This window comes from Rhinolophus sinicus, chromosome 4 (genome assembly GCF_057876585.1).
Source record: "Rhinolophus sinicus isolate RSI-liver-muscle chromosome 4, RSI-T2T, whole genome shotgun sequence".
Lineage (NCBI taxonomy): Eukaryota > Metazoa > Chordata > Mammalia > Chiroptera > Rhinolophidae > Rhinolophus > Rhinolophus sinicus.
The window spans coordinates 68,028,303-68,041,544 of record NC_142504.1 but is presented as its reverse complement, the minus strand read 5'-3'; the positions used below and the strand labels follow the sequence as shown (position 1 = coordinate 68,041,544).

The 13,242-nt window shown below is 41.5% G+C and overlaps 1 protein-coding gene across 2 annotated transcripts in view; it reads left to right on the top strand.

Moving 5' to 3' along the window:
* The first annotated feature begins 234 nt into the window (after window positions 1–234).
* Window positions 235–13,242, top strand: part of RAB12 (RAB12, member RAS oncogene family) — a 31,209-nt gene continuing 18,201 nt past the window's right edge. For both annotated transcript variants that reach the window (XM_019755759.3, XM_019755758.3), the window contains exon 1: window positions 235–763. In XM_019755759.3, coding sequence (XP_019611318.2) covers window positions 250–763 — 514 coding nt within the window. In that variant the 5' untranslated portion in view covers window positions 235–249. The remainder of the gene's footprint in view (window positions 764–13,242) is intronic.

Genomic DNA, 13,242 nt, shown 5'->3' with positions numbered 1-13,242 from the left:
ACAAAAGAGCCGACAGAAAGAAAAGAGAAGGAAAAAAGAGGTGGCAAGCTGCACGCAGTGGAAACAGAGCAGAAGGGGTACAAGGAAGCGTAGGAGGTGAAGAGAGGTGGGCAACGGCAGAGGCGCGCAGGACACCGCGGTCCTCCTGCCCGCAAGGGGCGCGCGTGCGCCGGACCTCCCGCCCGGCGCGAGCCCAGCCGCTCCGCCCACCCTCCCCGCGCCTGCGCTTCCTGCCCCTCCTCGTCCGGGATGCTGCTGCCGCTGCTGCGGAGTAGCTGCTTCCCTTCCTCCTCTCCTGGCGGCGGCGGCGGCGGCGGCGGCAGCGGCGGCGGCGTGGACGGGGACGCGGGGAACCGGCCAGCGGCGCAGCTGCAGCGCGGAGTCCACGGGCCACCGGGGCCGCTCGAGCGGGCGGACGCCGAGCTCCGGGCCGACCCCCGGCGCACGGCGGAGGCCCAAGGGGCGCCGGAGCCCGGGGCGCGCGGCCCGGGGGCGGGCGGCTGCGGGCGGCGGGCCGAGCGGGAGCCGTATGCGTGCATGGATCCGGGCAGCGCGCTGCAGAGGCGGGCCGGGGGCGGCGGTGGTCTGGGCGCGGGCTCCCCGGCGCTGTCGGGTGGCCAGGCCCGCCGGAGGAAGCAGCCCCCCAGGCCGGCTGACTTCAAGCTGCAGGTCATCATCATCGGCTCCCGCGGCGTGGGCAAGACCAGCCTGATGGAGCGCTTCACCGACGACACCTTCTGCGAGGCCTGCAAGTCCACCGTGGGTAAGGGCTCTGGGGCTGGGCCCTCCTGCCGTCGGCGCTTTCTCTGTCGGCCTCGTTCGCATCGCCTGTTAGCCTTTTTCCAACTATATGGCCTTGGGTGGCCTTGCATTAGGTGGATGGGCCTCTCGGTGACATCTAGGGGGAGGGGGCGGCGGCCCCTTGGAAGCCCTTTGATCCAATTCCCAAAGCCAGACGGAGAAATTTTGGTGTAATCTCCACGCATACTTGCCCTTGGAGCCTGCTGGCGCAAACCTCTCGCACGGCCCCAGTCGGAGCGTCTCAGCGTCCCCTCTCGCACCCTCCAGCGGCTGTCCTGAGGCCAGGGTGATTGATGCATTGGTCCCTTTCAGCTCTGGGACACTGTGAGCATCTCTCCACGGAAACTCCCAGCCCTAATATTAATCACCCAAGAAAAAGGTCGTGCGAGGTGGGCAGCAGGTATGTAGTGTAGTGAAGCTGTGCCCCTGGCTAGAAGCCAAAGTGGGTCATCTGTAGTGAGTTTTGGTGCCTTAGCTTTGCCTCCAGAAGAGTATTTCTACAGTAAACCAGGGTTTATTTTCTAATTTTGAACTCTCTTTTATAAGGCGCTAAAATAACGAAGTTTAAAAATCCCTGTGGAGCGCCTATGGAGAATATTAAGTCTAAAACTACACAAAATGTCTTGCCTTAACTATAAAGGCAGGGCAGAGGGACCTCAGCTGTCCTTGTCCTTGTCCATGACCTCAACGCAGGGACTCACAAAAGTGGAGACAAGTCTTCCAGTACCTCCCAGCTACTGTGAAGTACAGCAGTGATGTAATACAGGAGCACTCCAGGTCAGGAAGTATAGTGTCCTCAGGACCTCAAATTGAAACTGCAGGGGATATTTTTTTCATGAAATCAAATGTACAGGACTCAGTGTAGGTTTGTCAGGTGGGTGTGAGTAACAGTTGTTTCCATGGAAAACCACTTAAAAGCTGTCAAAGCTGCGGGAAACCCATAGATGAGGTGGTTCTTCAAAATAAAGGGCAGTCACATTCATTGGTAGGCCAGGAGGGGAAGTACAAAAAAACATTGAATAGTACTTTGAAATTCAGAATTAAAAGTATCATTTCTCATTTTTGTATATATATTTAGTATTGTAGGTAGTTCCAAAGCAGTACAATTTGGGAATTAATTGGTTTTAAATTTCCATGTAACAAAAAAAAATACTACATTTAAAATGTCTTAATAGAAAATTAATCCCCCAAATTTTATACTGTCTTTTTGTTTTGTTTGTGACAATTTGTTTCCCTTAAAGCTTTTTTTGGAATAGATCACTCTGGAAATACTTGTACTCTCTGTATCCTGTTTGTTTTTAAATATTGGCCTTGGGACCTTGATATTAAAATTCAGTAGCATAACTATACCTGTTTCAGATATCCAGTCTTGGGTCATATAATGAGGGTTTATACTGTTAGTTTAGTACCTAACATAAATAAAAGAGTTAAAAGTAGTTCAGAATTACCATCTGTTTCGGCTCCACACTTTAAATGTATAAAAATGTGTGATGAAGAGAAATCGGCACAGGCACTAATGAATGGGTGGGTAACAGGGCTTGGGTGGATGAAAGTAAGATAAGAGATGGATGAGCCAGAGGTGTGCTTTAGAGTGGGACAGAGGGGAGATGGAGAGGCGTTTTCTAACGGGGGGCCACAGTGGAGCAGCACCCCCACATTCTGCAAAAGACTCGTTAGGGGACTTGAGGAATGAATGCTTCAAGACCTTGACTGCCACGCCAAGGAGTATGGACCTTATCCTACGGCAACTGCAGCATGAAGTCTCTGAGTACAGCTTTGCATGGAGGCAGTGCAACTGATTGGCCAGGATTCCATAGGATATTTGGGAATGAGGAAGAAAGTGGGAGGCAAGGAAACCAGACATTTTCTTCCTCCGTCTTCTTAACAAACAAATACATACACTTAAACATCCACATACTCTCTTCCACAACTACCATTTTGAGGTTCCTTGTGCAGTTGGATTCCTATGTAGCTCATTTTTGTTTCCTCCATATGTAGCCTACAGTACTTGGCTTGGTAAGTGTTTATTAATTGTGGGAAGTTGAGAGAAAAATGATAACTTCTGGTCTGATCCAGAGTGTGAAGGCACTTTAAGAAAGCTAATTAACCCCCTTCAAGCTCTGCCTCTGAATTGCTTTTTCCTTCCACTTATCAGATCACTTAATGAGCACTTAATGTGTTTTGGGTGCTATGCTACCCACTGGGGACTCAGTGGTGCAAAGGACATAATCTTCCCAGATATGGCCCAGAGTCCTGGGGAACAAGATGATCCAAGGGTAGAGATGTGTACAGAATATTTGGGGAGCCCCTCCAACCAAAGGTAGGGTGAGGACTGGTTAGGGGAGGCTTCCTCCCCATTGGAGTGCTGTAACAAATTCATTCCTCAAGTTCCTTTAGAAAAATGCTACTTAAATATGGCATTGGGCGTGGTGTAGAATTGTGATTACCTCACCTGAATGCCTGCCATCAGAGCAATTAACTCATAGGTTCTTCTGGGGCCAGTTTGTCGAGTTTCATCTCCATGTAGTACACTCAGATTTACACAGAGAAAGATTCCCTTCCACAGTAGCACCTACCCTTACCCGTCTGGACTTGCAGATGTGCTCTGCTCATGACAGCAGGATCTGGAAAATACCATGCACCTTGCAACAGGGAGGCTAAGAGTCTGAGCATATGCAGACCAAGGTGCTTCACTGAAGTGATGGCCTGTGTAATTCAGAGGCTAGAAGAAGAAAATGCCTCCAAAGTGCCTTTTTAAAGTGAATCAGACTCACCTGGGCCTTCTATAAAAGATTGTAGTGGAAATCCCAAGGGATTTGAGATAATGAACCTATTTTGTAAAACTAAATGAGCAGAATGTTGATTTTTTAAAAATTATTAATCAGATCAGAAGTTGATTTGGTTTATAAGACACACAAAATTCACCGGAATAAGAAAAGCTAAAAAGACTGTTTTTAATAATTGACTAATGGAAATTGTCTAGGTGGAATATTATTTTCAAATGGTGTCTTGTATTCATGGGATTGAGTTACTTAGTCTGATATAGACAGCATAATTGACAGGTTCTTTAAAAAATACAGGAGCAGTGTTTTGAAGTTTGAGAAATGGATAAGAAGAACTAATTGGCTGTAGAAATTCACAACTAGCATATATTAAAAAAAAACATGAAATTGTTTGTCAACCTTTGTTTTATTTCTATGTAACTGTTGGAAGCTAGCTGCTAATTTTGTTTGGATTGAAATGGTTTTACCAGACAGCACCCAACACTACTCCAGCAGCTTTGCATTCTAGAAAAAAAACTAGAGTAATATTGAGGCGCCTGGGCTCTTGATTTAGGCTCTGCCAAAGTAATTTAGTTGTTAGACATATAAAATATAGCGTTCTATTAGTAGCTACAATCTGTTGAGCATTTACTATGTACCAGCAAAAGCACACTTTCTAATCCTCACAACAATCCTGAAAGTTATCCTCATTTTACAGATGAGGAAAGAAAGGTCCAGAAAGGAAAACAGCTTAGCCGCTGTGGCACAGCTAGTCAGCAAGTGGTCAGGGGCAGGGCTACAATGAATTCCAGCTGTCTTGTGCCTTAGCTTGCCTTGAGATTTATATTTACTTTGTGTTGTGACATTTCTAATTGATCAGAATCATGAAGCCCTTTCCAGCTTATCTAATTTGATCCTCCCTACGGCCCTGTGAAAATCGTGATGTCATTGATTTATGGTATCAATGAAATTGACTTTTTCTATGGCTCTGTCATCACTTGTCAACTTGCCTACTGGGTATTAAAATAATGCTCTAAGAATTAAATTGTTTACCTGGACATTGAGTCACATATCTTAAGCCTTTTACATATTTATTAAAAACTTCCCCAAATTTAGTATTTTAAACAGAGGAAAAGTAGCAGTAAGGCGGTCTAGACCAGAATTCTGATTTTCCTGGGCAGTGAAATTTCCCCCAAAGTGCTGGAGGTCAACATAGGATTACCAGTTCTTTTATTTCACCAAGGAAGGACATTTGGAAATGAAGTAGACCCCTGCAAAATTGGGAAAGACAGAAAATCAGAATTTAAAAGGTTTTTGAATTTGTTCTGAGACCCTCTGTACGCTGTCTTTGTTTTTCTCATTTTGCAGCAGTGCGTTGAACTTCGCAGGCTGGCCCCTGAGAGTAACTGGTCTTAGAAGATGATAGCGCTTTACTGAAGCCATTTTCACTCCGTTACCTGCTGTAGTCCCTGTGTTCTCTGAGAACACATTCCTTTTGAGTCCTATGTTGAGATGAGGGTACACTCAGGATGCCTGTTCCCAGGGTGGGGAAACTTCTGTGATGCAGGTGACTGCATTTTATCAGAATCAGCAGTTCAGCTGGAAGCAGAATCCAGAGGTCCACGGAACAAGTGAATGTAAATCCCCGGCAGAAAGGCCTGTGGGTTTGGCTTTGAATATTAGGTGACATGATCAGTGAAATGCAGTCCAACGAGTGACTGGTCACTTTACCTAGAAGCAATGGAACCGCTATCAAGGGACATTAAATAGTCGTACTTCTCGAAACTTAAATCAGAGGAAACCCGGAATGAATGTCTAGAACTAGATTTGAATTCTATCTAAGCTGTGTATTTTATTTTGCTCTTCTGTATTTATATGTAGTCTTCCAAGCCGTAGCTGAACTGCCTGAGTGTTTCACTTAAAAGAGAGAGAAATTCGTCCAGAATTCCCACTCCAAAAGCCCAGCACCATGGGCTCTGCAGTGTCATTTCACTCCCCTGCCAAAATGATGTAACACGATGACTCAGGGAGATGTGAATGTGAAAGGAACTGATGCATCTTGGTTAACATTTAGTTTTTGTACCAGCATATGCCATGTGTTGTGTAATTAGGTTTATTCAATGATCTTAATGCAAACCAATAGGTTTGTGGAGAAGTGTGTCGGTTTTTGTGAAATAAAATAGCTGTCTTTCAAAGAAAGTATTGAAGTGTAGTTGCGGTGAGGTTGTTTAGGTTGAATACAAATCTATTTAAAGACCTGGCTTAAGTGCATTCAGGCTTTCACTTTTCTGCACTGGCACTGAAGAAGAAAGAGTTCATTATGCATGATAGAGATCCAGATTCTTAGAGATTGCTTTTCTCCCTCCAGCCTGTGCAGTCTTCCAGGAGCAGTCTGTTAACAGATCTTGAAACTGGCTTGAGAAGGCAGACTTGGTTCCTTTGAGAACTGATAGGTCCAAATTATTCACCAGGCTTGGGTGCCCGATACATTGTTCTAATTAAGTATTTGTTTCAATTTGTAAAGAAAACAGCTTTGTACAGTAGTCCGCAGATATTTTTGAGAGGCTGTTCATATTTATGTGAGACACCATTCTGCTAACCATTTTATAGGACACAAAACTAACACCTGCTCACCTGGCTTGTCCTTTTCAGAAAGGGAAGTGAGTCATGGAGATAGCCATAATAAAATGTTTAGAAAAAGGTAAAATGCTATGCTTTTGTACTTCAACAAAGGAAAAATTTGATTTTTCCTTAGGTTCTTTTATTGCACATCTTTGACATTTGGAAAATAATTTGGAAAACCAAAACTGCAGTCCTAAAATAGTGCCCTTAATTAAATGCAATTATTTTTTTAAAATATCCTTTCCTTTAAAATGAGAAAATAACACAGACTTAACAGAATACTACATTCCATAGAAAAACCTTTGCCCCCCCCTCCCCCCCCGCCCCTCCCAACCTGACACCCTCCACTGTTTGGTTACTGGTGCTTACATAATGCCTTCTTAGTTTACAAAACAAAACAACAACCTGAAACTCCACCTTAGGCAAGCTTATGATGGAAGTAGCTGATGAATGAAACTCGCCTTAAATTGGTTTCCTAGCTCAATTTAATGCAGAAGCTTCAGGACCCACTAAGCCAGGACTCAGGTGAAGGAATGGGCCCTTCTAAATGAGGAGTTTGTTCTGCTGTCTCCCATGTGCTGTCTCCCCGCTGTAGGCTTGCTACACAAACTCGGCTCTTATTGACTGCCCAAGAATCACACACCTACCATCTAATTTCCACTTTTAATTTTTCACTTAAAAAGAAAAACACTTGACCTTCTCCTTGGCCACTACTTGCATTCTAGGTTCTCCCCAGGTGAGGGGATATTATGGGAAGAGTGTGGATTTCAGAGGTGGGCTCCCAGTGCTGGATGTAAGTGCCAGCTCTACCACAAGCTATCAGTGTCTTTCAGCGAACAGCTTAACTTCATTTTCCTCATTCATAGAAAGAAAAAAACGAACAAACAAAAATAAGTAGGACTTACACTTTTTTCCCATCTTCTGGTACAGGAGGAATAAATGGGGGTAAAATATCTTAATGTACCTAGCCTAGAACAGGCAATTATAAATGTCAGTTATGTTCTCTTCTCCTAATTTAGATCACAGATGCAAAAACTCTCAAACACTCCAAAAAATAACCTGTTAGCCTACCGTAGTAAAATATATACAGGTTAGTATGAAATACCAAAATGTAAAAACATGACGAGAAAATACAAAATCATTTAACAGTCCTTGTAGTTTTATGGACCCAATCTGAGTAGTAGTAACGTTTACATTTTTTGCATAAGAAGAAAATACTACTGACCCAGCATTTGACCATCTGAGTTTTGTTTTTGTTTTGATTTTTTTCCCCAGATCCTCCTTCCCCATAAAGGTTCTCTTCTTGTGACCAGGAGGTCAGAATGATAAGGGTCTGTAACCAGGGAGCGGAGGAAGGCCTGCACTTGCTGGAACCGTCTGTCCAAGCCCGCCAGCATCCCTCACTCTTACAGTATTTCCCTAGCCATGCAAAATTCTTTTTTTTTTTTTTTCAATTGGGGAATGTTGGGCAACAGTGTGTTTCTCCAGGGCCCATCAGCTCCAAGTCAAGTCGTTGTCCTTTAATCTAGTTGTGGAGGGTGCAGCTCAGCTCCAAGTCCAGTTGCTGTTTCAGTCTTTAGTTGCAGGGGGCGCAGCCCACCATCCCATGCAGGAATTGAACTGGCAACCTTGTTGTTGAGAACTCGTGCTCTAACCAACTGAGCCATCTAGCCGCCCGCAAAATTCTTTTTTAACATAAAGTATATGTTATACTTCCCTTCCAGTTATTCCTTCCTTACACATCAGATGAGGCTGTGCAGGGTGGGGCAGAGCCTGGAGCCTTTCAGCCCAGGTTCAAATCTATGCTCCATTACTTACCAGCTTGATGACCTTGGGCAAGTTATTAACCTCTGACTCCATTTTTTTGTCTATAGGACAATAATAATATCTGCCTCATGCAGCGAGTTAATGTATACTTATAAAGCTCTTAGACTAGTACGTGAAGCATAGTCAACACCACAAAAGAGTTCTTAATAATTTTATTATGAAGAGAAAAGCCCCTTTCTGTAAAATTCTTTCATACGCGTATACTTCATAGAAATGGAATTGCCTGTTCTGATGGGCTTGGAGGTGGTGCTTGTACTCAGTTCCCCAGACATTTACTTTGATAACCTCAGTCTCTCCTCTCCCTGCCTGATGTAGTTTGTGGTGTCACTGTGTGTGTTCCAGTGAGTGCAAGGGTCTCTCCTGTGCCCCTGCACATGTCGGACACAGAGACTCTGTGTGGTCTTTATGTGCTGGAGTGGAGGCAGGTCCAACCTGGTTGGAAGAGAGGCAGATCTTATTAAACTTGGATAGACATCGGATATCCTCAGGCCTGATAAGCATGCTTTGATGGCATATAGTTATTTTACTATTTTACTGGTACCTACTTCTAGACGATGAGACTATTTTAGTTATACTACTTAGTTTTTATGTCGTTCAGTATTCACAACGAAGTGTAAGAAAAAAGCCAGATAATATTAAATAATAGGATTTGTCAAGTTCAGGGGCCTTCAGTACAGGAATTGAAAGATGGTCTACTGAGGGGAATGAGGGTAGATGAGGGTAAAGGGGATCAAATATGTGGTGATGGAAGGAGAACTGACTCTGGGTGGTGAACACACAATGGGATTTATAGATGATGTAATACAGAATTGTACACCTGAAATCTATGTAATTTTACTAACAATTGTCACCCCAATAAACTTTAATTAAAAAACAAAACAAAAGAAAGATGGTCTACTGACAGCCAGTTTGTATTACCTTCTTTTTTTTTTTTAATTTATGGGGGTGACAATTGTTAGTAAAATTACATACATTTCAGGTGTACAATTCTGTATTACATCATCTATAAATCCCATTGTGTGTTCACCACCCAGAGTCAGTTCTCCTTCCATCACCATATATTTGATCCCCTTTACCCTCATCTCCCACCCCCTCTGGTAACCACTAAACTATTGTCTGTGTCTATGAGTTTTTGTTTCTTCATTTGTTTGTCTTGTTCTTCTGTTGTTTTTGGTTTATATACCACACATCAGTGAAATCACATGGTTCTCTGCTTTTTCTGTCTGACTTATTTCGCTTAGCATTATAATCTCGATCCATCCATGTTGTCACAAATGGTCCTATTTCATCTTTTCTTACTACCGAATAGTATTCCATTGTGTATATATACCACAACTTCTTTATCCATTCCTCTATCGAAGGACATTTTGGTTGTTTCCATGTCTTGGCCACGGTAAATAAAGCTGCAGTGAACATTGGAGCACACGTGTCTTTATGGATAAATCTTTTCAGATTTTTTTGGTACATACCCAGGAGAAGAATTGCTGGGTCATATGATAATTCTATTTGTAATTTTTTCAGGAGCCTCCATACTGCCTTCCATAATGGCTACACCAGTCTGCATTCCCACCAACAGTGTATGAGGGTTCCTTTTTCTCCACAGCCTCTCCAACACTTGTTACTATTTGTCTTGTTGATGATAGCCATTCTGACTGGGGTGAGGTGATATCTCATTGTGGTTTTTATTTGCATTTCTCTGATGATTACTGATGTTGAGCATTTTTTCATATGTCTATTTGCCATTTGTATGTCCTCTTTGGAGAAATGTCTCTTCAAGTCCTCTGCCCATTTTTCAATTGCGTTGTTTGTTTTTTGTTGTTGTTGAGTTTCATGAGTTCCTTGTGTACTTTGGATATTAGCCCCTTATCGGAGGCACTGTTTGTGAAAATCTTCTCCCATTCAATTGGTTGCCTCTGTATTTTGTCGATGGTTTCTTTTGCTGTGCAGAAGCTTTTTAGTTTTATATAGTCCCATTCGTTTATTTCAGCTTTTACTTCCCTTGCCTTTGGAGTCAAATTCATAAAATGCTCTTTGAACCCAAGGTCCAAAAGTTTAGTACGTATGTTTTCTTCTGTGCAGTTTATTGTGTCAGATCTTATGCTTAAGTCTTTGATCCATTTTGAATTAATTTTGGTACATGGTGACAGATAGCAGTCCAGTTTCATTCTTTAGCACGTGGCTATCCGGTTCTCCCAGCACCATTTATGGAAGAGGCTGTCTTTCCTCCATTGTATGTTTTCTGCTGCTTTGTCAAAAATTATCTGTCCATATTTATGTGGTTTTATTTCTGGGTTCTCAGTTCTATTCCATTGGTCTATGTGTCTGTTTTTCTGCCAATACCATGCTGTTTTGATTATTGTAGCCCTGTAGTACAAGCTAAAGTCAGGAAGTGTGATACCTCCAGTATTGTTCTTTTTTCTTAAGATTGCTTTGGCTATTCGGGGTCATTTGTGGTTCCGAACAAATCTGATGATTTTTTGTTCTATTTCTTTTAAAAATGCCATTGGGATTTTGATGGGGATTGCATTAAATCTGTGTATTGCTTTGGGTAATATGGCCATTTTAACTATGTTGATTCTTCCAATCCATGAGCAGGGAATGTCTTTCCATATCTTTGTGTCTTCTTCAGTTTCTTTTAAAATGTCTTATAGTTTTCAGCATACAGGTCGTTCACATCCTAGGTTAAGTTTATTCCTAGGTATTTTATTCTTTTTGCTGCAATTGCAAAAGGAATTGTTTTTTGTATTTCTTTTTCTGAGATTTCATTGTTAGTATATAGGAAAGCAATGGACTTTTGTACGTTGAATTTGTAGCCAGCAACTTTACTGTATTCATTGATTGTTTCTAATAGCTTTTTGGTGGAGTCTTTAGGGTTTTCTATATATAGCATCATGACATCTGTAAAGAGTGACAATTTAATTTCTTCATTGTCAGATTGGATGCCTTTTATTTCTTTCTCTTGCCTGATTGCTCTGGTGAGGACTTCCAACACTATGTTGAAAAGCAGAGGTGATAGGGGACAGCCATGTCGTGTTCCTGAACGTAGAGCAAAAGGCTTCAGTTTTTCACCATTAATTATGAGATTAGCTGAGGGTTTGTCATATATGGCCTTTATTATGTTAAGGTATTTTCCTTCTATACCTATTTTATTAAGTGTTTTAATCATAAATGGATGTTGTATCTTGTCAAATGCTTTTTCTGCATCAATTGATATAATCATATGATTTTTGTCCTTTATTTTGTTTATGTGATGTATCACATTGATGGATTTGCAGATGTTGAACCATCCTGGTGCTCCGGGGATGAACCCCACTTGGTCGTGATGAATAATCTTTTTAATGCATTGTTGCATTCGATTTGCTAGAATTTTGTTTAGGATTTTTGCATCTGTATTCATCAGAGATATTGGTCTGTAGTTTTCTTTTTTTGTGTTGTCCTTACCAGGTTTTGGTATCAGGGTAATGTTGGCCTCATAAAATGAGTTAGGGAGTACTGTCTCTTCTTCAGTTTTTTGGAAGAGTTTGAGCAGGATTGGTATTAGATCCTCTTTGAAGGTTTGGTAGAAATCACTAGTGAACCCATCGAGTCGCGAACTTTTGCTTTTGGGAAGGTTTTGGATGACTGATTCAATTTCGTTACTGGTGATCAGTCTGCTTAGATTTTCCAGTTCTTCATGGTTCAGCCTAGGAAGGCTATATGTTTCCAAGAACTTGTCCATTTCTTCTAGGTTATTGAATTTGGTGGCATATAGTCCTGCATAGTATTCTTGGATGATCCTTTGTGTTTCTGTGACATCCGAGATAACTTCCTTTTTTCATTTCTGATTTTGTTAATTAGTGTCTTCTCTCTTTTTATCTTAGTGAGTCTAGCCAAGGGTTTGTCAATTCTGTTAATCTTTTCAAAGAACCAGGTCTTTGTCACATTAATTTTTTCTATTGTCTTTTTGTTGTCTATTTCATTTAGTTCTGCTCTGATTTTTCTTATTTCCTTTCTTCTGCTGACCTTGGGTTTCATTTGTTCTTCTTTTTCTAGTTCTTTAAGGTGTAATATGGGGTTATTTATTTGGGATTTTTCTTTTCACTGAGATAGGCCTGTGATGATATAAATTTCCCTCTTAAAACTGCTTTCGCTGCTTCCCAAAAATTTTGGTAGGATGTATTTCCATTATCATTTGTTTCTATGTATCTTTTGATCTTTCCTCTAATTTGTTCTTTGACCCGGTCGTTCTTTAAAAGTATGTTGTTTAATCTCCATGTATTTGTGTTTTTTCCTGCTTTCTTTTTGTAGTTGATATCTCATTACAAAGCCCTATGATCAGAGAATATGCTTGGTATGATTTATGATTTCAATCTTCTTAAATTTGCTGAGGCTGATTTTATGTCCAAATATATGGTCTATCCTTGAGAATGTTCCACGTACACTAGAAAAAAATGTATAGTCTGATGTTTTAGGATGAAGTTCTCTATATGTCAGTTATGTCCATTTCATCTAATGCATCATTTAGGGCTGCTATTTCGTAATTTATTTTCTGTTTGGATGATCTATCCATAGCTGTCAATGATGTATTTAACACGTTGCATACGGCGGGGTTTAAATCCCTCGTGAAGATTCTCGTGATCCGTACGAAACGTGTTAAGTCCCCTAGTATAGTTGTGTTTTGGTCAATTTCTCCCTTTAGTTCTGTTAGTATTTGCTTGGTATATTTCGGTGCTCCCTGATTTTGGGGGCATAAATATTGATGACTATTATGTCTTCTTGTTGTATAGCCCCCTTTACCATTATGAAATGTCCATCTTTGTCTCGTGTTACCTTTTTCACCCTGAAGTCTGTTTCATCTGACATCAGTATGGCTACACCTGATTTTCTCTGGGTACCATTTGCCTGGAGTGTCAATTTCCACCCTTTCACTTTGAGTTTATGCTTGTCCTGGTAGCTGAGATGTGTCTCTTGGAGACAGCATATGGTTGGGTGTAATTTTTTGATCCAATCTGCTACTCTGCCTTTTTATTGGTGAGTTCAGTCCGTTTACATTTAGGGTGATTATTGATATGTGAGGATTTACTGTCATGCTATCTTTAGTTTTCTGGTAAGACTGTGTCTCCATTGTTTCTTTGCCTTTTGTTGTTGTCTGTCATTCCTGTGTGGTGATATTCTATCATGTTTCCCTCTGTTTTTTATTACGGTATATATTTCAGTTCTGGATTTTTTTTGAGTGGTTACCCTTAAGTTT